At 39.1% G+C, this 27,623-nt stretch overlaps 1 protein-coding gene across 1 annotated transcript in view; it reads left to right on the top strand.

Moving 5' to 3' along the window:
- The window catches only part of STK39 (serine/threonine kinase 39), a 323,242-nt gene that overhangs the window by 273,814 nt on the left and 21,805 nt on the right, over nucleotides 1-27,623 (top strand). Inside the window, exon 17 of the mRNA XM_021672505.2 lies at nucleotides 27,348-27,412. Coding sequence (XP_021528180.2) covers nucleotides 27,348-27,412 — 65 coding nt within the window. The remainder of the gene's footprint in view (nucleotides 1-27,347; nucleotides 27,413-27,623) is intronic.

Consider the following 27,623-nt stretch of genomic DNA (forward strand, 5'->3'; position numbering starts at 1 on the left):
CATCTTAAGGATCTATTCTGTGATGTTCTTACTAATGTTGGAGTTTTAGAAGCCACCATGTCTGGTCTCCCATTCACCACAGTTTACTATTATTCATTTTTGGGGAATGACTGGCATTCTTGCTTAAAGGATGGCCCAGGTGGTCATCCTACAGACCACTGGGAATGGGCTTAAAGCCCTGAAGCAGCTGATGAATGATGGAACATTGATCACTCACCTCATCCCTTCCCTGGCCTAATCTTTCCTCTGTACCAACCAATGGCTATCTATATGGAGAAAGAAAAATAACAGCAAGAGATGTAAGCTGTGATGCTGCTCACCCTTGTTCTATGGGGGCTGAGCACTCTGGTCTGGGGCTTGAGGATGCCTTCAACACCTCTCTTGGTTGAAGCTTTGTCACTGATTGCTCCTGATCTGTCATTGTTGCTGCCCTTCCCATAAAGCATGACTCTGAGCAAGCAGATAAGCTGCCAATCTTCTCAGCCCTCTTTGTTCTGTATGCCTTCTAGAGGCATTTTTCTGAATATACTCAAGTCCAGTCATTTTTTAAAGGTAGTTTAACTGTGGTAATGATCTCAGGAATTTTATATGTAAATTTAATGTAAACTCATCTCCATCACCATCTTTTATTCCAGAAACACTTTTTTCCCCTCATATTAACAAGATGAAACCTTCACCTATGGAAGAAGGATTCTTTTTTTTTTTTTCCTTAAAGCAAGATAAAAGACGTGGAAGCATCCACAACAAAATCATCCTCGAAACAGCTTTCCTTTTCTACAGCTTTAACTGGGACCAGCTGTCAAACGCTTGAGTGTTGAGGTGTTTGAAAAATCTTGGCTGAAAGGCACTAAGACCACAATGATGATGGGATGTTATATTGGGAAACATTAGCCCCAATTCTCTCTAAAATGGTCATGCTGGAAAACACGGAGGGCTTTTTGATGTGTGTTTCATTCTCTCTCTTCACTATTTGGGTCCCCAGAGGGATCTTCATATATGCCCGTGACTTCTTTGCAGGAACAAAATCAGCTTTTACATGAGACAGAAGTCACACTGGCCCCTGCTGTCTGATATAGGGGAGGGGACTCTATACATAAGGGGCACCAGCAGTGCCTCTCTAGTCCTAATTCTTATTTTAAGCACCTGCCTTAAAAGCAGTAACAATCGATTTTAAGGAGGTAGTTGCTGAGAGGCAGAAGGCACTGTGGTTGTCTATACAAGCACCAGAGAGCCAAGCTGCCTGTGTTCAAATCTTGCCTCAGTCCCTCCCAAGCTGTGTGGCCTTGAACAAGTTGCTTTATCTCTCTGTGCCTCTATTTCCTCAGCGCCTCTATTTCCTCTGCAAAATGGAGCAAATACTAGTTCTAACCTCATAGAGTGGCTATAAGGATTAGAATTTGATACATAAAGTACATAGTAAATCTCAATGAATGTTACCGTTAATCATTAATAATAGTTTTATTTATTCTGAACTGCTTTATTACTCTAGTTTGTAGGATTTCTCAAAGTCAAAATGAGGAACTGTCAACTCAGGGACTTGCTCAACAGTGAAATTAAAATCTCATTAAAAGGAACACAGAAAGACGGGGTTACTTTGGGGTTTTTGGAGGTTTCGTTATTCCTTCGGTGGCTTAGTACAGGACTGGAATTTGAACTTAGCACAGTATGGTCTTTGTTAAAATATTAGGATTTTGCCACGTGGGGTTTCCCTTTCCATACCCTTCCTAGGATCTGATTAGAATTTCAAGGATCATCTCCTTAATGATGTCTTATTAAATGATTGGATAGCCATGAACAGAATACATCAGTGAGAAAGAGATGTATTATTTATTTTTTTGTGTCAGCATTAGCATATCCTATTTTTTTTATGACTACTCTACAGCCTTCCATAGTTAACTTTTCTAAGTATACTCTGCTGCCATAGAGGTTTCTACAAAGAGGGATGATGCTATCACAGAGTTTAAAAAAGCTTCCAAGTATATACATCCTCGTTCTTCTCACAGTTGGCTAATCTAAATCTGTTAATCCTCTCCTTAACACTCTAAAAGTATAGGATTATCATAAGCCAGAGAAAGGGGGAAGGGGAAGGGAGGGTGTTTTGTAGGGGAACTACAGTGGGGCTGGAAACCACATTGTCTTTGCTTGGGCCCAGTCTTTTGAACCATGAATTGACTTTAGTTAGAAATCACAGCTTTTCATTCAATTTCTTCCAATGGGAGGGAAAAGCCAGACCTGCCCACAGTTAATGAGATCTTGCTGCCTTAAATAACATTGGAAAAAACAGTGCCGACTTGTTCTCTTGGAGACTACACATACAGCCCAGTCTTGTTGGCCCTTTTCATTGCTGTCAAACATTCTTCTGATTTTTATTCCTTAGTGCATTATTGATGATCATCCCTAAGTCAGCACTCTTTTCTGGCTCCTCTTCTGCCTTTTGATTGCTTGTGACTCGTCTTCGTACTCAGCTTCATTACTGCACGCTGCGTGAGCCCTTCACGTTCTCCTACAAATGGCTCCCTTCCCTAAGATAACCAACAGCTTTATTTACACGGATGGCAAGCTACCTGCACCTCATAATGACCTCACAGTGTTCCCTTCTTGTCTGTACCCTTACCAGAAGTGTTTGGTTTGTCTCCTTCTGTTTCTTATTTCCCAAATCAATGTGACATTGATTTCACTCATTTTTTCCTATTACCTGTCTTAAAAATCTAAGTCCATTTCTGGTGCTCAGCTATCTAAAGCTGAAAGACAGCAAATTGCTATCCTCTCTCTTTAAGAGGGAAGGAATGGAAATCTGAAAGTCAAATACTTTCATTATGTTTCATATGCAAGTGAGGAACTTGTGGTATGTGTTCCTTTTATAAATATAAAACATTTCTGAGAGTTTGGTAATTACAAGTTTAGAAGTTGTAATATCATTGCAATGACCAAAACAAAAATTGTAGTAGCTGTTCCCTGGATTGCTTTGTATCAAAATTTTTCAGCATGATTTAATTCTACCCTCCAGTCCTTAGAGACCCAGTACATCCTCACTGCAGGCTGTCTTATTTCTCCTGTCATTCCTTCAAATAATTTCTGATAACAGCACAAAAAAACTTTTCGATCATCATCACAATTGTGGTTGGCATTAAGGGTAGTCAGTGTTCCTGAAGTGTATGTTTAAGACTGTCTCTGCTTCCCCCACCCCAAGTGAGACTGGAATTTCTGATAAATCAGTGTTGTACAAGTTGGCAGTGTGCTGGCCATGTACATATACCAAGTGAATTCCAACCTAGAGAAACATTAGTGGAGACTTAGAAAAACTGTGTCTGTGGACACTATGATACAAGTATTTGGCATATTCAGAATTTCCTTTCTTCCCAAAATACCGTGTTTTGTTTAATTTATAAGATAGACATCCAGATCCATTACAATAGCCAGTCTTGGGCTGTTAGGAGTTTTGGGTATAAGGTTGTTGTTAAAGCCACTGAACTTTATTTATTACCTTAAAATGCCTTCTTATGGCTTGTGGTAGGTGCTCAATGAAATCTTTTTATCTCCTAGTGCATGCAAATTAATATTAATTTATTATTTAATATTACTAATAGTAATGCATATTTTGAGTCTTTGAGGCTGTGTCTTACTATGTAAATAACCACTTTTTCCCTAAATTAATGTCATGTGTCCACCCAGAATTCAATAAGGCTAGTGGTTTCATTAAGATGCACTGCCAGGTAATAAAGCTGGAACCAGTGTACTATGGAAATAGGTGATGAAGGAAGACGGGAACTTCCTTCTGTAGACAGTCTCAAATGTAGGATGAACAACTTCCTCTTGATCTCAGATGATGTGCAGATATCCTGCCTGGTGAAGAAAAGATGGAGTTGGGAACCCTGCCATGACCCTTCTAACATCAGGACACATTACAAGCTGCTTTTCCACTGCTAATTTTATTCATGCAGTGTTGTGTGCAACAAACAAGTGCACAAACAACAGATCAATTCAGAAGTTCCTCCCCTGAAGAAAGGCTTTTTCCAGTGTTGTTTATCTTCTGTGCAATAATAGCTCTTCCTTCTTCATTGCGCTGGTGGTAAGAGAACAATATCAGGGAAGAAAAATGAATTCCCTTATAGAGTATATCTTATCTGTTACAATTAGCACAACTAATATAGTGAGATACGATGATTTCTCAATTAATGAATCATCTGGAGAAAAAGATCTACATATGGTTAGTTGCATTCAAACCCACACCCCATGCAAGCAGGTTGTCTTGACTATATGAGGCAGAACTGCCTGCATGAGAGTACTAAGGCCAGGTACTGTGATGTCCAGTTTAATTTGTCTTAAACCTGGCAATGTACTTTGTTAATTTATTTTACATTCTGTGTGGGAACATCATTTTATATGGACGGTGTTCATGAAGACTGGCTCTATGTGCATAAAGCTTTTCATTTTAAAATGTATTTAAAAAGTTAATTTGACCTATTATTATTTAACATTTTAAATAATGTAATAGAAATAGTTATTATTTTAAAATGTATTTTAAAAGCTAATTTGACCTATTAATATGTTCAGTCCCAATCAGCAAATCATACAACTGTGAAAAATATTTTGTTTACAAAGCCAAACCAAAATTTTATGTTTTCCTTCCTAAACTTTGATATAAACACTAACATTTTTTAGCATGTATAAACATCATTATTAACTGGTGTCCTGTTAAAACTCCTTTTCTATGATCTTAGGTGGACAAGGCCTAGATGACTGGCCTCCACCAGCATCCTCACCTCTGTCCCTCGTCCCCAGCTTTAGCCTCGCTCTTGCATGCTGGACCACTTCAGTGCAGCTCTCAGACTTGCTGTGCTTCTGTGTCTCACGTGCTCCTTGACTACATGGAATGCTCCCACTCACCCAGCAGGCTCCCACTCCTCATTTAAGATGTAGATTAAGTGTTGCCTCCTCCTGGAATCCTACCCAGAACTCTCCGGGGGGGTTGCCTCTGTGCTGATGTTGCACCTTGTTCCTACCCCTCCAACAGCGCTCATGAGAATGTGTTGTAATCATTTGTGTATGAATCTGCCTGTTTGAGATGCAAGGCAAGATTTGCATACTTATGTTTGTATCTCCCCGGCATATAATAGGAACACCAGTTTATGGTATATACCTAGAAGAATTTGTTTAATAACTGAATAATCATAGTCCACATATTAGAACACACATCTTTAAAAATAAGTCATGGATCTTAATAGGCAACAGCTTGAATTTCCCTCTATGCAGCTGCTCACCATGCCATGCCCACTTACCTCCCCAGCCTTGAACCCCAGCACAGAGGAGCCAGATTCTCTGTGGTTTCCTCCCAAGCTTTCTCATGATAAAATGTATAACCTGAGGGATCTTGACTAAGTACTTTTGCCTACCTCCCTTGGAGAGCTGGAAACAGTAGAAATCAGGACCTAAAAGGCTTTGCGTATGCAAGTTGGGATGGAAGCAGGTGCAGAAAGGTAGGATGTCCTAGCTTAAGTCCGTATTTCAGTTTAGGAAGAAAGATCGAGGGCACGCTGTCAGGACAGGCGTGATCCATTACAGAGCGTGCTACCTCCCCAGCTTCCAGTGTCTGGGAGACACGCTGTAGAAGGGAGGGCTGAGAATGTCTCAAGTTTAGTGTTCTTGGATCAGAAGGTACACTAGAATGCCTAACTCTTAATAGTCAAATTTTAAGAACAGAGAGAAGCTCCATCTCTCCTTTCCCCAATAAAGGAGAATAATTCCATCACCACTAGTTTCTTTTTCCTATAATTTCTTTTCTTTTCTTTTTCTTTCTTTTTTTTGGGGGCGGGGATGGAGTTTCACTTTTGTTGCCCAGGCTGGAGTGTCATGGTGCAATCTTGGGTCACTGCAACCTCCACCTTCTGGGTTCAAGAGATTCTCCGGCCTCAGCCTCCCAAGTAGCTGAGATTACAGGCATGCACCACCATGCCCAGCTAATTTCGTATTTTTAGTAGAGACGGGGTTTCACCTTGTTGGTCAGGCTGAGCTCGAGCTCCTGACCTCAGGTGATCCACCTGCCTCGGCCCTCCCAAAGTGCTGGGATTACAGGCAGGAGCCACTGTGCTAGCCTATTTCCTGTAATTTCTATGCTATGAAATACAACCTTCTATTCATAACGAGAGTTTAAGGCTCAAAGTTAATTGCAGATGCCTGGAAGAGTTAACATACTATCCTCAACAAAAATATGCTGCTAGTTTATTTTCATTCACCCATTTCATAATTACATATATGCACCTCCTGAGAGCTAGACACTGCGTTCAACATTGGGTGTACGGCAGTGAACCAAATGGATCTCATCTCTGTCCTCTTGCTACCTTGGCCTTTACTAGTTTGAGAAGGGAAAGAATTTTTTAAGCATCTAATAAGGTCAGGAAGATTTCTTCTGTGAGATGAGGTGAGTAACGTAAAGTGAAATCTGGAGATCTGAAAAGACAAGCTTTTTATAACTTCACCCAGATCAGCTCTCACCTATCTTCATCTTTGTGGGGGGAAAATAGCAGCTTTTGAAAAAAGTACTTCCTATTCTTGGCTACCAGGTACTCACAGGTCTTTTATTTGTTAATTCCTTAGTGCCTATTAGATGCCAGCTCGGTGCTGGGTAATGACTGAGAATCTAGAGGTGACAGATGGGTCTACTGTGAAGGAGCCTCATTCCCGCTCCTTTGTAAGCAGAGTGACCACATCACTTTATCATCCAAACTAGGGCATTTCTGAGAGTGTAGAATAAAAAGGCACTTCTTGCAGAGTGATATAAACATACCTGCTGTAGCTGTGCCTGCTACATCTTCTTCTTAGGGAATAACCTATCAAAAGTCAGTGCTACCTCTTGAAGGAGATTCTGATGCTTTGTCAGCCAACTTGTGTCTCCTGTTTTTGGAGGGGTCAGTGCTGTAACTGCAGCCCCCAAGATGCGTAGAAAATATTGACAGACATTTTTTTGTGGTTTACATGCCTTTCTGGAGAAAAAAATTCAGCACTGAATTTTTTTTATTAGAATATACTTTTTAAGTATTTAATGCAAACTAAAAGGATTACTAATCAAGAAAATAAATAAATAGTTACAGACTTATACCATGCAACAAATACTGGGATGCCTATAACAAGAATATTCAAGCCATCTTCTCTGTGTGCTGTGGCAGGACCGGTCAGGCTTTAACTTAGTATACATATTTGATATTTACTAACCTTTCATTTCACAATGACTCCACCAGCTGTATCTTGCAGGCCGCCTAGTGAGTCTCAGTTCAACTAGCTAGTACCTCAAGTTTCTGGCAAGGACATCAGCACTGAATATTCTCCCACCACCACCCTAACCAGGAAAAGTTAGCTAGCTACCCATGCCACCCCTTGTATTATCTCCAGGATCTCTGTATGTTGTCTTTCAAGGAGAGGTGTGACTTACCTTGGGTCAGAAAAGCAGGATGATGGCAGTGGCTGTGGGAGGGGTGGGAGAGGGAGAAGGTTATTGGGGTGATCTTTCAGATTTAGTCATGTGTTAAAATGAGACCTTTGCTCAGCAAAATAAGAGTTAAAGCTGGAGGTAAGAAGTAAAAGTCTGCCAAACCCATCCCAGCTTCTTTTCTTGCAGCAACTAATAATTAACTTGTTTAAAAATTTAAAATACAAAACAAATGTTAAATTGAATATGACATTTGATACAAGAAACTTTTTTATGAAGCATTTGATTTTTTTTGTATTCCATGAGTTTTTTTCACATTCATAGAATTCTTCTCTTCTTCTACCACTGATTGTGAAGTTTCTGTAAAAATTCCCTTTAAATATTTTACCTCGTTAGAAAACTATAAAAAACACTCAGCCAGTTTTCTTATACTTGATCCAAACCAATCCATCACGAATGGTAGAAGGAGGAGGAGCAGGATAATATTATTTGGGGAAAAGTCTAAAGGAGTGCCACTTATAGTGGTCCATGCACTGGCTTGAGCCACATTACCAACCAGCTACATTATTAAGCACATTGTACAGTTCAGCTGACTTTGTTTCTTGGTAGCAAGACTTTCTCAATGAAGGAAGCAGTGGTTGACATGCATTCTGGTGCACACTCCATACCTCACATGGACCTGCAATGAATATTTTGGCAACTGGCTACTCTTTCACTGGTCTAAGGCACAAAGAAGGTGATTTTCTAAAGTCTCATATTAAATATTATAAACAGGATTCCATTTCAGGTCTTTCATTTTTTTTCTTTTAGTCTGTGGCTTAACCTAGAGTGAGGTCTTAGTTCACCTCCTTGAATTGATTTGATTTCTTATCATTCAGTAAGTGAATTCTTCTCTCTTACTCTGTACCTTTTACTGGCTGTTAAGCCTTTACTTTAAAGGCTTTGGAAGTTACTACACATTAAAAAAGAAAAGAAATGATAAAGTAGATATCCTTCCCCAGAGCCGTGCCACATAATATCAACAAGGGCTTGGCTCCCTCCTCCTCCATGTGACTGGCCACATGTGTGAGAGCGCTTCTGCTTGGAAGGCTGCCACCGTGTGCTGGGCTCAACTTGAGGTTTCCCTGGGCTTTGTGCGTATGCCAGATGGCTCTGCCTCAGTTGGCTGCCTTGGCCCATAATTTAGGTAGCATTCCTCATATCCGTAGATTTACTGTCTCATTAATTTTAACTTTTCCAAAGCCTTCCCAATCCAGAAGCCACTAGGTTAAATCTCAAGCTGTGTATGTCCTGTTAATAGGTGACTCTCAAAGCACCTCTCTATAAAATGGATCAAGGTAAACCGAGAGTGACCATATGAAAAAGTTGATCCTGGTGTAGTTGCATGTTGCTTTTTCTTTTCCTTTGGCATAGTTCTTCAGACTGATTAGAACTTTTCTGGAATTTACATGTTTCATATGACAAGATCATAAAGATAGCTTGAAGCTTATCTCCATAAGTGTTTGTGTTTTAATCAAGTGATTCTATGCATTGAAGGAGACACGAATTATTTCTGGTCTTATACATAGACTGTATTGCAGAACATTTGGCCGCTGTTTTAATTTGTAGTCCTAGCTGCACGTGAACTTTCCCCTCAACAGGGGTTGTGAGATTGTCACTAGATTCCTAGAGTATTTTGCTTTATATGCATATCGTCTTGTTAATATTCCCAGAATGTGCTTCTGGATGTAAGACTCTTCTCTTGGCATCCGGACATGTAGCATAGTAAGTAAGACCTTCTTGCTATAGAAAAGGGCTGGGAAGACTTTGCTTTGTGCCCTTAGAAACCAAAGTCGGATGGATTCCCTTTGTCATATAATTTCTTTTCTCCATGATGTGATTATTTCCTTCTCATTTCCTTTGTTTAATTATATTCAAACTCATGACCTACACAAAATCTGTAGAAGAGAGCGGAAGTTTCTGAACTGCACAGGAAGCTCTAGCACACTTTCCAAGATGCGGAATGATGCTGCTTGAGCTATGCCTGATGCCTCTATGTATATGTTTTATTCATCTACTAGATGACCTACAAGAATGCCTGATAGGTACTCTCAGAATGTTTTACCTCTCAGATTAAGAAACGCCCATGCTTCCCTAATAAAGACTTCTGTTTCTTTTTAGAAAGAGCCTTCTACCTAACTTGGCAAAAGCATACTTGTATTTATGGAAATGCTTACCTATATTGTCAGAAAATAGCCCCAAAAAGACTTCACCAAATATGCACATGGAACGATGCTCTATTAGAGAAATGCAAAGTAAAGCTACTGTAGGATGCCATGACAGAGTTATCAGAATGGTTAAAATTAAAGACAGACTGACCATACTAAGCGTTAGCAAGTGTGTAAGTTCCAATGTATAGACTCTCATACGCTGCTGGTGGGAATGTAAAAATGGTATAGTCACCGTGGAAAACATTTTGACAGTTTCTTAAAAAATTAAAAACATTTCTGTCATGTGATCCAGCCATTCCACTCAAGGTATCTACCCAAGCAAAAAGAAAATGTGTATCTATACAGAGTATGTACGTGAATGTTAATAACAGCTTTGTTTGTAACAGCACAACTCAGAACACCCAAATACTCATCAAGAGGTGAATATATAAACAAACTGGTATAGCAGACAATAGAATACTACTTAGCAATAAAAAGGAATGAATTATTGATTCATTTATCAATGAATTATTGATCCATCATGGATTATATTTTTATTGATCAATAAAAAATAATCATGATCAATAATTCATTCTTTTTATTGACAAGTAAAGTAATTATGATATGTGAGAGGAGCTAGATAAAATGAGTAGGTACTAGATGATTCTGCTTGTATAACATTTAGAAAGTGCAAACTAATCTATAGTGACCGGAAACAAATCAGTGGTTTCCTTGAGAAAGCAGAGGATCAGAAAGAGGAAGGTGGGAGGAATTACAGATGGACACAGGAAAACTGATGGACCTACTCACTATCTTGATTATGGTGATGGTTTCACGAGTGTGTATACATGTTCAAACTCACTCGAAAAACATGCAGTTTGAGGTACGTCAGTTATACTTCAGCAAGGCTGTTAAGCAAACAAAAAGTCTCACCCCTAAGCTGCTTACATTAATATAAGAAAAGATGTTAGAAAGTATTTAGGAAAGTGGTTCTTAAGATTTCAAAGGACATGGCCCCACTGATAATCTGGCAAATGCCATGAAACCACTTTTGTAAAAATTATCACTGAGGAAATTATGTCAGTGGAAGAGATCAGACCTGACTCCATTTTGCTTCTAACCTTTAAGATGTCCTTGTTCATTCCTGGCAGTAGGCCAGATTAACTTTGGGAAGGAATTTAGTTCATAGTTTAACTCTGAAACTTTTGTTTCAGAGTTAACGCCCTCTCCCCCGCAGCCCCCCTCCAAAACCACCTCTTGCCCGGGAAACAGCCTGCCTTTGTAGGACTAACATATTAGTTACAAGATTAGAGATTCTGGTTTAGGGACCTTGCAGCCTCTGCTGCAAGAGTCTGAACCTCCCCAGATTGCTCCTGGGAATACATCAGTCTTGTAAAACCTAACGTCAGTGCTTAAGATATTTTGCAGACCCTGCACTCAGTGTACCAGCTGGCATCACCCAGACTAGTAATCTGGCTCAGCCAGTTCAGCCATCCCACCCAGAAACGGAAGACAGCAAGAAAACCTCAGTTCAACCCCCAGTGATTCAATCTCCAACCCAACCAATCAGCACTCCCCATTTTCCAAGCCCCTTCCTCAAAATTATCCTTAAAAACTCCAATCCCAAATTCTCAAGGGGACTGATTTGAGTAACAGTAAAACTCCAGTCTCCCACACAGCCAACTCTGTGAATTACTTTTTCTCCATTGCAGTTCCCCTAGTCTTGATAAATTGGCTCTGTCTAGGCAGTGGGTAAGGTGAACCCGTTGGCAGTTACAGCCATATACCCTCTCCCTAGAAATGTGCACACGAAGTTTTGCCTACAGTTCAGAGATTCCCAGACTGAAAACCCCTGGTTAAGACATCTATAGAATTCTTCATCATTTTTAAAGAAACAGAGTACTTTTCAACAGCTGTGGCTGCCACACAGCAATCCCCTTTGTCTTTTCCAAAGCAGGTAAATTAATTCTTACCTTCATCTCAGATGAATTTGGGGTATTCCTGGTAAATATGACTTTATTTCAAGTTTAGTCATTTTTCATACAGTATTTTTATTTCTACTTTCTTCATCTTCATTCTGAAGAGGAATTAAACTATAAGCTTACTAGTACATCACCTCTATAAGCTAAGTGAGGATACAATTTTATTGATTACACCACTTCATTGCTTTCAAGATGAGCAATAATAACATAATGATTATTGGACACTTCCCATTACCACACTGTCAGCCAGTTCATAAAACTGTACCTTAAACACATTAAAGGAAATTCAGAATCAAAATATCAATTTTATGGTTATGTTTTAAAAGACAGAGTATCAGCCAGGTTTGTTATGCCAAACTGAATCAGACATTTGCACTATGCCCAAATAGTACTAATAAACTGGAATTTACCTGAGCTGTAAGGAGAATGGCAGGTGTATTTCTCTGTTTTTTAAAAATTTCTCAGACATTCCTTCTTCTGTATGTAAATAAGACTAATATTCAAGTCTGTTTGACATTTTCATTTTAAAATCTACATACTCATTGTACCTGTAACATTCCTAGAATTATAACCACCCAATGGGTTCTCTTTGCCCACTGCGCAAATAAAGACCACAGCATTGCAGTAAAGAGTTTAATTGATGTGAAGCTGGCCCTGTCACGCCGGGAAGAGTTATTACTTAAACTTGTCTCTGAAGGCTTGTAGGCTAGGGATTTTTCAAAGGCAGTTTGTCGGAAGGGATATAGGTGGCTAGAAATGGGTGCCTGCTACTGATTGGTTGGGGCAGAGATAAAATCATGGGGGGTCAAACCTGTCCTCTTGAGCTCACTTGCTTCTGACTAGGGCCATAAGGGCAGAGGTTGGCAGGTCCAGGTGGAGCCATGGATGTCAGACATGCAAAAAACCTGAAAATCTCAAAAAGCCAATCTACAATAGTGATGTTATCTACAGGCATGGCTGGCAATCATTTTATGTCTGCACCTTATCAAAATTCAGGCTCCTCTCCTCCCTCTTGCCTGGCGTCTCTCATTACCTTTACAAAGGCAGTTGAGCTTTTGGGAAGGCCTGTTATCATCCAAATTATTAATATAACCTATTTTCCAAAGTTAGCTGCCCTAAGCCCAGGAAGAGTTAAGGCAGCCTGAAAGCCAAAGGCAAGAGGAGGGGTTGCCTAGATCAGATCTCCCTGTTAATAATTTTTGCAAAGGCATTTTCAGAATTTCTTCTAACTACTGTTTTACCTCACTATCCAGACTTCTAAGTGAAATGCCAGGAAAAATTACATGTAGTGTAGTCACTTATTTTCATTATTATTTACACTCTTAATAAATTTGATCATGAGAAACATCTTCTAAGGTAACTATACTGTGTCCTTCCCTATAGGCAGAGTCTTAGGGTTTCCCAGGAAAAGACAGAGAGGCACAGATTTGTATGCAGGTAATTTTTTAAGGAGTGCTTTCAAGATCAGTATCTGTGAGAGAATAAAGGAAGTAGAATTTGGCAGATAGATAATTGTGTTTGAACTGCAGCAAATGCCTCTTTTAGCAAAGAGAGGAATGAAGCTGAGATGACCTTCAGGGTTGTCCTGCCTTAAGGCAGTGGGGCCTTTTTGCTATCATGACCAGTCATTCAGTACAGGCTGCCTTAGGAGAGAGAGCATGAATTTAGCCAAGACAGCTCTCTGTGGTCATGGAGAATTCCCAAAAAAGAACTAAGCTAACAGTTACCAGCCACCAATAATACCAGCAGATGGCAGAATAGTTGCCTCATTTCTGAAGAGAAGATCTGGGTAGCACACCACAGTATCCACTACAGTCCACCTTTTGCACTACTTGGATCCACCTTGGAATGGTTCTTCTGGATTGCTCGATCTTTTTTCCTGGGGGAAAATTGTAAGAGGGAAAGTTAGTAGTGTGAGTTATAGTCCTTACACCTGGTCTTGAGGCCTCTCTGATACTCCTCATCCCCATCATCTACATTCTATTGGAGATTTCCTCTGCTAGTCTCAGTGGTTTATGTGGTTGGGGTGGCCTAGACTTACCTCTGAAAAAGCTGAATGAAAAATGCTCAGTCTTTTAACTCATGTTTGCCTAGGATATGATACTGAATAGTCATTTGAGGTGAGCCAAGAGTAATTATTTGAATTTTGTCTTTTCCATGATGAGTCATGGAATGCAGAACTTTTAATAACAAAATCTTTAAAGACTCAGGAAGGACAGGGTGGCCATCCTGATTCTCCATGAGTCCATGCTTAATTAACATTAGACATATTAACTTTTGAATACAAGTTGTTTCTCCAAATTGGGTACATAGCACTGATAGCTGATGGGTTATCATAGGTAATTTGACTTAGACCATGGAGTTCATTCAAATTGTATATCTTAACAATTTCAATATCAGCTGATTTAGTATGAAAATCAATTTTTGTTCTACTTGAGTGAGCAGTTTTATAACCCAGTCAGTCTTTTCATTAAAGTTCCAGGAATTCTTACCTAGTTGAAATGATGTGATTCTAACATTATTAGAAACCTGTATTCAAGAGTGCTTTTAGGGTCCTTTCCATCTTTTCCCAAATCTCCTAAAAGACACTATACTCTAGCATTTTGCGTGCTTGTGAAGTTTTCACAAACTGCATCAGCATTAAGCATTTAACCATAGAAATGACTTTAAATAGTTATAGTTAAAAACACAATTGACAAGGAAATTTAGTTATTTCTGTGGTCTGCAATAACAACATAATAACCATAATTATGATTGGTAGCATATACTCAGACATATTAGAATTTTAAAAATCCCATACAATTTTGACACACATTAATATCATCCACTAAAATATAACCTGAAGAAGATTAAACTTTTTTTAAAATTTTCAACAGTGCTTCCCATGTAACTAAACATGTTAAATAATTGTTTGCCTTCGTTTAGATGCTTCAGGGGCCCTATATAGCATCTCAGAGTTAGAGGTCAGAAAAGATAATTTTGAAGCTGAAATTTGATTTTGGAAAGGCTATCAAATATGTTAAAGGTTCAAAACACTTGATATCATGAAATAGAATTCCAGATTACCATAGGTCATTCATTTAGCCAAAATGGTGACTCAAAAATTTTTTTTTTTTTTTTTTTTTTTTTTTTAATGATAATATGATAGAAAGGAGAAAGAGGGGTTTGGGTGGGGATGGATATAAGTAACTAAAGAAAGCAAGAATATTTGTGAGAAGAGATTAAAGTGATTTGGAGACTGATTTCCAAGGGATGAACACACCATAAGCTCTTGATTTCAGAATGATTTCATTTTCCTTGAAGGAGAAGAAAAAAGAAAGCTAAATTTCAGGGGGATCTAGGATGACGGAGCGTGAACAGAGAGGACTAAGAGTAAAAGGACTATTTAAAAATGTTTCCTTTTTTATTACAATGTCACCATTCATTAAAGTCCCTGGTTAGGATAAACTAGCCTTGATGAAGATATTCACATCTTCATTTTGGGAATCAGCCTTGACTGGCCACTGTGGGAGCTGCTCTGTCCTGGCAGACAGTGGGCTGCCTGACCAGCTTATCTGCATCAGCTATGAGCAGGAGTGTAAAATGCCATCATCACCAAGTGTTTTCTCAAGGATAAAGTGGCTTACAGTGGACTACACAGCTCTGGACTTTGCATATAATCTCATAGAATGAAAGGTATACACTATCATATCTATGTACTCAAAAAAGCTAGGAAAGCCACTGGTAGTTACATTTTTTTTTTTTTTCCAAAGAGTGATGAAATTTTCTGAACCTTTCTTTTTTTTTTTTTTTTCTTTTTTTTTTTTTCTTTTATTTTATTATTTTTTTTTATTTTTTTAAAGAGAAAGAGAGAGAGAGAATAGGAAGGAGGAAAAAGGAAGAGAAAGAGAGAGAGAGAATGGGGAGGAGGAAGAAGGAAAAAAAAAGAGGGAGAGAGAATGGAAGTATTGCTTTCTTGCCCAGGCTAGAATGCAATTTAGTAATGGGTATTGAAAACCTCTTTTATACTGATAATTATACTTAATGATGTAGTCAGGAAGGAATAAGGGAAGAAGATAACAAACAAACAGCCAACCAATATTTCATTTAAACCTATGAAATGCTATGCGATTACTGAGGAGTGATTTACTTCCAATTATATAGTCACCTTTGGAATAGGTGTGAGGTGGTAATGTATGTTTTGTGTATTTGAAGTGGAGAGTTCTATAAATGTTTATTAAGTTTACTTGTTCCGGGTCCGAGTTCAAGTTCTGAATATCCTTGTTAATTTTCTATCTCGTTGATCTATAGAATCGTTAGCTCTTCTTGTTGCATTGATCCTTTTGCCATATGTAATGTCATTCCTCGCCTCTTTTGATCTTTGTTGCTTTAAAGTCTACTTTATCAGAGGTGAGAATTGCATCTCCTGCTTTTTGTTTATTAGTTTATTTTTACTCTCTGTTTGATTGGTAAATCTTCCTCCTTCTCTCTGAGTCTTTGTGTATTGTTGCATGTAAGATGGGCCCGGATGCAGCATACCGATGGGTTTTGGCTTTTTATCCAATTAAAATATATATAAGTTTAATACCGGCGTTTGATGCTAGCTGGCTGTTTTGCCCATTAGTTGATGTAAATTTTTTATTGTGTTAAAGTTCTTTGCTTTTTGATATATTTTTGGAAAGGCTGATATTGGTTGTTCCTTTATATGTATAGTGCTTCTTTCAGAAGCTCTTGTAAAGCAGGCCTGGTGGTGGTGAACTCTCTAAGTACTTGTTTGTTCACAAAAGATTTAATTTTTCCTTCGCTCATAAAGCTTAGTTTGGCTGGATAGGAAATTCTGGGTTGAAAGTTCTTTTCTTTGAGGATGTTAAATATTGGTCCCCACTCTTTTCTGGCTTGTAGGGTTTCTGCTGAGAGATCTGCTGTAAGTCTGATAGGTTTCCCTTTATGGGTAACCTGACCTTTCTCTCTGGCTGCCCTTAGTATTTTCTCCTTCATTTCAACCCTAATAAATCTGGCGATTATGTGCCTTGGGGTCGGTCTTCTTGAAGAATATCTTTGTGGTGTTCTCTGTATTACCTGGAGTTGAATATTACCCTGCCTTGCCAGGTTGGGAAAGTTTTCCTGAATGATATCCTGAAGAGTATTTTCCAACTTGGATTCATTCTCTTCATCACATTCAGGTACACCTATCAAACGTAAATTAGGTCTTTTCACATAGTCCCATATTTCCTGGAGACTTTGCTCATTCCTTTTCATCCTTTTTTCTGCATTCTTGTCTTCTCGCTTCATTTCACTGAGCTGGCCCTCGACTTCTGATATCCTTCCTTCTGCTTGATCAATTCGACTGTTTAAACTTGTGCATGCTTCGCGAAGTTCTCGTGTTGTGTTTTTCAGCTCCATCAATTCACTTATATTCTTCTCTAAATTGTCCATTCTCATTAACATTTCGTCAAACCTTTTTTCAAGGTTCTTAGTTTCTTTGCATTGGGTTAGAACAAGTTCTTTTAATTCACAGAAGTTTCTTATCACCCACGTTTGGAAACCTGCTTCTGTTATTGGAACACCCGTGTAATCTATTAAGCCTTGTTCCGTTACTGATGAGGAATTGCAATCCCCTGTAGAGGGAGAGGCATTCTGATTTTGAGTATTCTCTACCTTTTTACGCTGGTTTCTTCCCTTCATTATATATTTGTCCGTCTGTCGTCTTTATAATTACCGACTTTCTAACTGGGTCTCTGACGTCCAACTTGTTGATTCCCTGCGCCGAAATCTGAGCAATCCACTGAGCCGGCCAAAACAGCGGTGTTAAGATTGATGGTGCTTTTCTGCCCGGGAATCTCCGGACTCTGCACCAAGAACTGGCGTGCTAAGGCACCAGCAAAACCGCCACGCTGGCCACAAGAGTCGCCCTGGCGACCCGTGGTGCTCCTCCACTGGGAAACTCCTGGTCCATGAGCAACTAATATTCGTCTGAAAGTGTGGCGTCCTCTCGTTCTTTGCGCTTTCACTGGGAGGTACGTGCCTGAGCTGCTAATCATCAGCCATCTTGGATCTCTCTCCTCAAAAAATTTTTAAAGGCAAAAACTTTACTCACTGATAAAGGGAAGACTTAGACTTTCAAGCAATTTGTCTCTTGTCTTTACCTCCTTTCTTTTTAGTAGTTTATTCAAAAGGCAAACAAAAATCTTTTATTATCTTTTAAAATTACATGAAAATTTATTTGAGAGAAAGCCTAATTTTACCCTTGCATTAATGTACTATAAATGTCCACCCTGATTTTTAATAAAATGTTATAGACAAATCTTTCCAATCTTAGTCAGTTTAACCATAAGGTGAAATTCTCATAAACCTTGTATAACCCTTTACAAGTTTTTGTTAAAGAGCAGATTAGTGCTTTAAGAAAAAAACCCTGTTTGTGCTTTTATTTCAATGCTCAATTTATGGAAAAACTGGAAAATATACTTTTAAATTTAGTCAACATATTCACAGAATTTTTTTACAAGATTAATTTTTATAAACCTTCCACAACTGTTCAAACCTTTAGCTTATTTTTATTTAATTTAAAACAATCCTTTAACCCTCTAAATTAGGCAAAATTTATATTCCCATGCTATCTTACAATCTTTTACCAAAAACAAATTTCATTCTCCTCACACACCTTGCATGTAAAACTATTTTTTCAGTAGTCTCAATCACATGTTATAATGTTAAGTCCAGCAACTTTTACTATTGATGCATAATTTTCTTTCACAAATCTTTTCACAACTTAACACAGACCATGCTTGGACTTTTTGACTTGTTCTGAATATCCCTCTTTTTAAACAACCAGTTATTTTACTTTAGGATAAGAATTTACCATACAAGATCCTTTCTTAAATAATATCCATTTTCTTTATATCCTTCTTTGCATAGCTGGGGGCCTGGCTAATTCTGCATGTCCCTAGGCCTTATCTAAAATCTATTGCTCCAAAATAGGTAAATTGAACAACTTTCATATGACCTTAAAGCATTTAGCAAACCTAATATCTGACCTGCCTAATTTAGTCCAAATATCTTTATTCTACCAATAATCTTTATTTCTTAAGGATTACTAAAGTTACATGAACTAAGGCATTACAGTTTTTACTTTTCTGACAAAATATCTAAGTACTTATTTTTTAAGCTAATTAACTAGAGCTCTTTTATATAAACATTACACACACAACACATATATCACTATACAGACAGACAGAAGATCCAGTAGTTGTAAGATTTTTTTATTTGCCAGTTTTTGTTGTAATTGGATTACTGGCTTTAGGGTGGAGTACTTGGAAGAACAGGGCAAGGAAAGCATGCAGTTTCTAGGGCCTAATAAGCAGGCACAGCTGGAAGGTAAAACAGATACCCCAAAATTAAGGGTCCCACTTTTATACCATATCCTGGATCCCCAAAAGACCAGAGCCTTAGATTTTGAGGGGGATTTATCCATGGAACCCCATGAAGAAAACAGGTTTTTTTCCAAATGGGGTCTCTGGCACCTCCTGTTTTTCCCAAGGAGTTCCAGGGTATTAGAGCTTCAATATCTACTTTGTTATTAAGCTGACTTTTATATATAGTGCTTTAAAAAAGAAAAAGTCCTTTTAAATCTTTTATTACCCAACCCTGGCTAGGCCCAATGGCCAATATTTCTGTGGTCAGAGAAAGGAAAATTTAAGATGGTTCATGGAGGGGAAGAAAATTAACAAATGATAAAGGTCACATGGTTATCAAACCAGAAAGTACTCATTCCCCAACCGAGGAATTGAACCCTGAACCTGGGGCATCATTGTGAAAAGAGAAAGCAAGGCCACATGGTTACAGGTCAAACATCCAAGGACATAACTGGCCAGTTTGCTGGGCTGTCTTGAACAGCAGGCTTATGGGGTCCTAGACACATGTTTTATCCGAAGATACCTCTCTTCATGGCAGAACAATACAGAAAGACACACAAAGCACACCAGATTTATTATAGCTCAATATCAGCCTCAGAATTCTTTTTTTCTAGTCATTAAAACTTTACAGAGAGATAAACAGTGACTTTTACCATTCACTTAACCAGTTTGTACAGAGAGAGGCCAGAGTCAGACTGGTAGGAAATTCTTGCCCTTTTGCTATCATGCCAGGCTTCTCGGTTCCCTTTCCCTGAGCAGCCCTAGTGACCCTGCTTGCCACACTATACCCCTGGAGACCAAGCCACATCATAAAGGAAAATCATTTTTTTGTTATTGTTTCATCAACCACAGTCAAAAGCCTCTCAATTTTGCAAGTTGCTGCCCAAGGGGTTGCAGGGGTAACCCAATTAACATTTTTTGTTCTGACTAGAGCAAAATACATAGGGCAAAACACATTAGCCATTCTGCTTAGAACCCAGTATTGAACTGGCAAGGCTCAGACTTGCCCCCAGTGGGCCCTGTCATCTTTAAGCCATTTTAACCAAGAGAGATTTTACTGAGGGGAGGGCCTCTAACTCAACCCCATCCTTTACTCAGGTAAAATGTACCCCATTACTTATCCAGTGTCAGCCAATTGGTGCTGCAGTCTTTTTCCTTTGGATTGAGATAGTAACTAAGCTTAAAGATTAGCAGATTTAATTTTTCATTTTTAAATGCACTTACATGCATTGTTGTTTATTCAGAACATTCCACTGTTAGTTACCTTTAATAAGAGTTTGCTGTTTCTGTAAGACTCCACTGCTTTCTGTGCCTAATGTATAAGCCTGAAGGAACTCAGTTTCTCAGAAATTAAGGGTTACATTTTTACCTAAAATATTGGCTTTGCTCTTGGGTTCCCTTGATTAGCTTAGCCAATAATTTTTTTCCTATGTGCGCAAGAAAAATGAAAGGGGTAGAACACAAAAATCCCCACAAATTTTTAAAAGTCAAATTTTACGCCCCTAAAATATTATCATTTGCTACCAGTTTCCTTCTGACCTAGTCAGATGTAAGAGGCCTCTTAACTTAATCCAGGCCAGTCAGTTACCAGATTAAATCCATTCCTGGACCCAATTCAGTTTCTGTCATGACTTCCAAACCCAGTTTGGGTAGAAATTTGCTCAAAGAAATTCTGAGCGCTCAAAACACAAATCCATGGATCTCCAAAATCCAAGAGAAAACTTACCCATGATCCCCAGATGCTCTGAGAGACCAGTGGATTCAAGTGGGTCCTGCAGGTACCTTGCATGTTCATTCAGTGTTCGTGGGGTAATTAGAAGCTTTTCTTCAGGTCCCACTTCTGACACCATCTGTTAAAAAGTTCAGCCAAAGGAGTTTAATTGAGCAATGAATGATTTGCAAGTTGGTCAGCCCCCAGAATCACAGGATTCAGAGAGACTCCAGGGGTACCTTATGGTCAGACAAATTTATGGACAAAAAAGTAAAGTAATGTACATAAATCAGAAGTGAGATACAGAAACAACTGGATTGGCTACAGCTCGACGCCTGCCTTATTTGAACACAGTTTGAATGCTCAGCAGTGTGTGACTGGTTGAAGTACTGCCGCTGAGATTGTCCAGGACTCAGTGACTGTTACAGGCGCATACTCCTAAATTAAGTTTTCAGTCTTGTCTACCTATTTCGTTACGTTGCAGTTCATACACGAGGATTCAAATATAGAAGTACAGAGTCCTTCTCAAGCCATATTTAGTTTGCTTTAACAGGGCAAACAAATGGGATTATTGTTTAGGAGACATATTTGTAGAAACTTTCCAAAACAGGAATAATTCTTCTTTCAGAAAGTCTTAATTTGGGGTTCTTAGAGTCTTAGAATCCTCTAAATTGTATCAAACTTCTGTGTGCATGTGTCTGGGGAGAGGGCCTAGAGGATAGTTATCAACTACAGTGAACTAGACGTGCTACACACTGGTATCACAAAAATTCATTTTTCCATTTATTCATGTATTCAACACAGATTGATATCCATCTATGTCAGGCACTGGCAACATCGAACAAAACAGAGTTCCAGTATTCATTGGAGCTCATTTTCTGGGTATGTGGAGTAAGTGAAGGGCCTCATCCAAAAATAACATATAAATATATAGCATGTTAGGTGGTGATAAATGCTATGAGAAAGAAAAATCCTGGGTAAAGAGAGTGTGAGGGGATGCTCGGGGGGTGTTAATAGGGTAGCCAGGGACATTTGAGCAGAAACTGAAAGGAAGGGAGGGAGGCAGTCATGGAGGTCATGGAGGAAGAACATTTCTGGGAGATGGAATGGCAGATACAGAGGTTCTGGGTGAGACCCTGCCCTAAATGCTCCAGGGTCAGCATGGAGGCTGTTGGGGCTGGAGCAGGAGCAGCAAGAGAGAGAGTGGTGAGGGATGAAGGCAGAGAAAGAGCAAGAGGCCTTATCAGGTGGGTTTTATAGACCGTTGTAGAGACCATGGCTTTACTCTGAGCTGGAAGGCCAACTGAGGGTTTTGAATAGAAAAGTCACATGGTTGGCCAGGTGCAGTGGCTCACACCTGTAATCCCAGAACTTTGGGAGGCCGAAGTAGGTGGATCACGAGGTCAGGAGTTTGAGACCAGCCTGACCAACATGGTGAAACCCGTCTCTACTAAAAATACAAAAATTAGCCAGGCATGGTGGCACATGCCTGTAATCCCAGATACTCAGGAGGCTGAGGCAGGAGAATTGCTTGAACCCAGGAGGCAGAAGTTGCACTGAGCCAAGATTGTACCACTGCACTCCAGCCTGGGCAAGAGAGCAAGACTCTGTCTCAAAAAAAAAAAAAAAGTCACATGGTCTTTCTACGTGTTAGAAGCCTCCCCTGCCCACTGGGTGAAGGCTAGGCCATTGAGGGACCAGGGTGGAAGCAGAGAGACCACAGGCTACTGACGAGTCTAGTGGCAAGTTGGTGGTAGCCTCACTTGGAGAGCAGCAGTGGAGGTGGTGAGAAGTCATCGGTTTCTGTATATGTAGTTGTATTTTAAAGATGCATGTTTTACAAAGATGAATGAGATTTTGTCTAGGTTTTCAGAGTTTGAATCTAATGGGGATATCAGATCTGTAACAGATTATTTCAATACACGATGATTAGAGCAGGGGCAGAGAGCTGGACAGAGAGAAATTACGGAGCCTTTCCTAGGAAGATTCAGGATAGGAAATGGCAAAAGATAATAAGCTGGAGTGGTTGGCCAAGGCTAGACCATGGAGGGTCTCACTGACCATGTTAAAAATTTGGACTTTCTCCCAAAGTTAATGGGAGCCGTTAAACAGCATTGCTCAAGGAGATAACACATTCCAATTCTCAATCTACGTTCTCCAGTAACTCGGGTGAGTGTGAGAAAGAGGGCTCTGAGGAGGTAAGGCTGAAGGCAAGGAAACCAGATAAGATATTGCAGTTGTCCAGGGCAGAGAGGAATAATTTATTAATCACTTGCTATACATCAAGCATTATTCTAAGCACGTTATGTATGTTAATCAATCCTCAAAACAAACCCTATGGGGTAGGCACCATTAATATCTTCATTTCACCAGTGACCAATGCATGGCCTTGAGCACGAAGAGGAGGCTAAGTAAACATTCAGGTTTACGTAGGTCACACAGCTGTGAGCAGGAGGATTTCAAGCCTGGCACCCTGGCTCAGGAATTCGGGTTCTTCTACACTGTGCTACAGTGCATTTCATGAAGATAAGAGCCTGGAGATTTAGGGGAAATAATGGGGTGCATCTTTTATTTTGTCCCAAAATGAGTAAGTTTTCTGTATGTGTGGCTGTATTTTAAAGAAATCTAATTAGAATAAAATTTTAATTTTATATTAGTGTTACAGCAGTATCCATAAGAAACCTACCCTCATACCATCTCCTTCTCTCCTTACTTAGAGCTTGGATTCTCTCTTTCTCAGGGTGTCTCTTTGGATAAAACAATATTTTGAAGTCATCACCTTGTTAAGTAACCGAAGACCATGCTTTTGTCTAATGTTAGCAATTTCTTACTATTGGAAGTAGTACGTCAGACTCAGTGTTCATCTTTTCCCCATAGCTTGTGTTTGGAAACAGCTAGAATTAAGTGAATTAACTCACTGTCACCAGAACATGGGATTGTTGTGAAATAAGCTGGTATCTTGGGAAAAAAGTGTATCTTTTGGCTAATTACTCAGAATATAGACATAGACTGTAAATAGTAATTATATAACTTGTTTTTCTAACTGTCACAATGTGAAAATTTTCTCAAATAACTTAAAACGAAACTACCATTTAACCCAACAATCCCATGACTTGGTATGTATCCAAAAGAAAATAAATTGTGCTACCAAAAAGATGCATGCATGCGTATGTGCATCACAGCACTATTCACAATAGCAGAGACATCAAATCAACCCAGGTGCCTATCGACAGTGGATTGGGTAAATAAAATGTGGTACATATACAGCATGGAATACTACACAGCCATGAAACAGAGAAATTGTGACATTTGCAGCTACATAGATGCAGTTAGAGGCCATTATCCTAAGTGAATTAATGCAGGGACAGAAAACCAAATACCACATGTTCTCACTTGTGAGAGCTAAACATTGTGTGCACATGGATACAAAGAAGGGACAGACACCAGGGCTGACTTGAGTGGGGAAGGAGAGAGAGAGGCAAGGGTTGAAAAATTGTTGGGTACTATGCTCAGTTCTTGGGGAACAGGATCAGTCATACCCCAGACCTCAACATTACACAATATACCTAGGTAATAAACCTGCACATGAACCTCTGAATCTGAAATAAAAGTTGAAATTATTTTTTTAAATGTGGAGAATTTGAGTAGTGCAAGGAATGTACATAGAAAACAGTGTCTGGAGAATGCCTGACTTAGTTTGCAAAAAGTGTTGGCTCTGCTGCCTTGCCTCCAGTGGATTGCCCTCAGGATGATCTTATTTCCTTCTCTGTTTATGTTCAGGGAAGTACTGAGCATCAGCGTCTTTTCCATGTGGCTGTTAATGATATCATTATAGTTTCATAAAGAACAATACTTACCATACCTTAGGCCAAATGTTCTCCGAAAATAAAAGTAAATAGAAACTTCCAGTTCTGACAGGTATTCAAGCCTCTAAAGTATGATACAGAGAAACCAAAAAAATAGAAAAAAATTAATTGTTCACCCGAAGATGTCCTATAGCCCCAGTGACAGGGCTTGAGGGCCACAGTCCCTGGGGCCTCAGTGCATATTATTGGTGTCCCTGTTTGCCCAAGTGACAGAGAAAGATGGGCTGGGAAGGGAGGGACTAGCTCGAAGATAGCACAGTGTCTGCAGCAGAAACCAAGGGGCATGAGTTTTATTTGGGAAAGCTGAGAGGAATTTGAAATGAGTCAATGGCTACTGAGCAAGCAGGGTTCAGAAGCCCCATGTTTTCTGGAGACTTGAGTGCCTTACAACACAAAGGTCGGTGTTCTCAGCACAGGCTCAGACAGCTCTAAAGCAACAGCTAGCCCTACCCATCCCTCCCTTCTCAGCTCATATGCCAGGTAAGGAGCATTTTTATTTTTGAAATCCAGGTGCACAGTCAGGAGAAGGGAGGAAACGGTGACACCCATGTTTTTAATGAGCATTGCTACTGGAAAAGAAATTAGCATCTCCCTGAATTTTATGTGATGTCAGTTAAATGAAGGTGTTTTATAGCACTTTACAACAAATTAGAATCAACCAAATTGAAAATAAGCCTAGCAGCTGGGATAAGTAATCAGGTAAGTGGCCAGTTTTGCTATTTTTGCTTTGAGCTGAAGACAGAATTTGAATTTTTAATGTCCCAGAGATGTGAGAGTCACAATTCAGGAGCGTGGTTTCTGGGATGATTGTTTAAGATGTAGGCAGCTCCATCTTGCCCTTCAGTCTCCAACTTGCTCGACATACTCCCTGGAAATGGGCCCTCTTAATATATACGTGTGCACCAGAGAGAGGGTTGTGAGTTAGTGCAGGCTGGAGCTCTGCTTTTGGCTGAACATTAGCTAGCAGACTGGAAATAGATGACCCAGAACAAGGCAATAAATCATCCACATTAACCAAGAAACTCTAATGAAAGGACTGAAATTTATATGAAGAATTTATGGCCACTCATGAAATCAGCCCAAATCAGAGAAACTATTAGAACACTTTTATGTTTTAAGAAAATGGGTACTGTGTTCACTTGCTGTAATTTGCATATAGTCAGAATGCCCTGACATGATAAATACTGGCTTTGGTGGACAGGGTTTTACAGCAGAGCTCTGCACTCCATGAGCCAATGTTTCTTGCATAAATTACTTGATGATTTTAGTGTCTAAAATATGTTCAGAAAACTGTTGAAAGGCCACAGGAAGCTTTGCAATGCTAACCATTCTGGAATTGATGCCCTGGGATATACCTGATATGTGTGTGCTTGCTTACGTGGGCAAAAGAAAGAGGGAAAAAAGAGGCAGCGGGTGGGAGCGGTAAAAATGAAACCGCACATCACTCAGAGTGGAAGTATTAAAAGGGCAACAAATGAAGATAAAATGATGCTTGCAATTATGGTTTATAAAGAGAAATAGGCCAGATTGAGTATATAATTTTCCTTTTTTCTCCTCTGCAGCTGATGGATTAAATGAAATAAACTGATCTGCAGAAAATCCATGTATCTAGGTTGTTGTCAGTCAACCTTAGAGAAAAATTAAATTTGCACAGATTTTGTACTACTTTGCACTTACAAATTTTCCACTTGAAACACTTTTCTCAAAATACTTATATGCTTACTATTTTATCTTAATTTTTTTATCTAAAAAATCAGATAACTTTTCAATACCTAATTACTGAAGCAGCAGATAATTTTACTCGTAAAAAAAAAAATGACAAACAGGACATTCTCCCATAATTTCTTCAGCAGTAACTTCTCGTTCACTAAGAAATAGTCCTTATTTGATTTTCAGGACTTTATACTTCAGGTGTGGATATGGAGAAAGTAAGTTTTAAGTTTCCATCATCATTACCTCTTGATAATTCTGTTCATAAACAGTACCCTGAGCCAGTGGAGTAAGTAGGAAAAGCTCACTTCTCTACTGGGGTGTCAAATACATCATGACACCGTGGAGAACAAGGACAGATCTCCAATGAATCCAGCTAATACTGGTAACATATCTGCAGCACTGAGCTCCAAACTGACAGCCTCTAGTCTAGTGCTTGACCCCGTTCAGCGAACTTGGGCATTATTCAAGGTGGCACTTCCCTGGTTTGACGGATCATTGTGCTCTGAAAGCCTTAAAACATGCGCTTGAGTTGTAGAGGTTATCCACTGTATTTTGTTGCTTTGATAAAAATGGATTCAGAGAATTGAGTGAATTTATAGGACAGGAGTTCAAATGTGCTGACCTTCTATTTCCAGAGAAAGGTTCCCCCCCCCCCCGCCCCACCGCCAACCCATTACCTCTCTTCTTTGTTTTGTACTGCCCTCTCCTGGCTAATAAATTTCTTAGTAATGAATATTTAGAGAAGCCAAGTGGTGGAAACCCTGGGACCTCCTATCATTTCTTCTTTCCATTAGAAAGTAATTTCAGATTTTATTATATGAAATGCAGAGTTGACATATAGAGATTAATTCAGATGTGCATAGGTACAAGATTGCTGAAATGATATCAATTGTTGTAGAAAAATATCTGTATGAGAGTAATTTGGTCATTTATATGGACTTTGCAATGTTTATGAAAGAAATGATTTTGCAGTTTATTGCATCATTAGTCAAATTTTCTGAGTCGTTGATGTGAAAATCCAGTGTTATTGGAAATAATTTGGACCCTTTCTCTCTCTGTTTGTATTTTACAGTAGCTGCTAATTTACAGAAGATTGTAGATGATCCCAAAGCTTTAAAAACATTGACATTTAAGTTGGTAAGTGGAAAGTTATGGAAAGAAGGAGGTAATATTTTGCCATGCTGTGCCAGCAGGGAATAATAATCTAGCTTAATAACCTATTCTGTAATTTTGCTGTTGTTTTCTTTTAGAATCAATTTTTGCATTTGGAAACATTTGCCTCTGCAACATTAGGGAACATTTTCTGATTGTGACTGGAAATGTTCTCTTCTGTGAGCTAGCTTGTTCT

This window comes from Aotus nancymaae, unplaced genomic scaffold (assembly GCF_030222135.1).
Source record: "Aotus nancymaae isolate 86718 unplaced genomic scaffold, 86718_ANA_hifiasm-v0.15.2.pri h1tg000029l, whole genome shotgun sequence".
NCBI classification, from domain to species: domain Eukaryota; kingdom Metazoa; phylum Chordata; class Mammalia; order Primates; family Aotidae; genus Aotus; species Aotus nancymaae.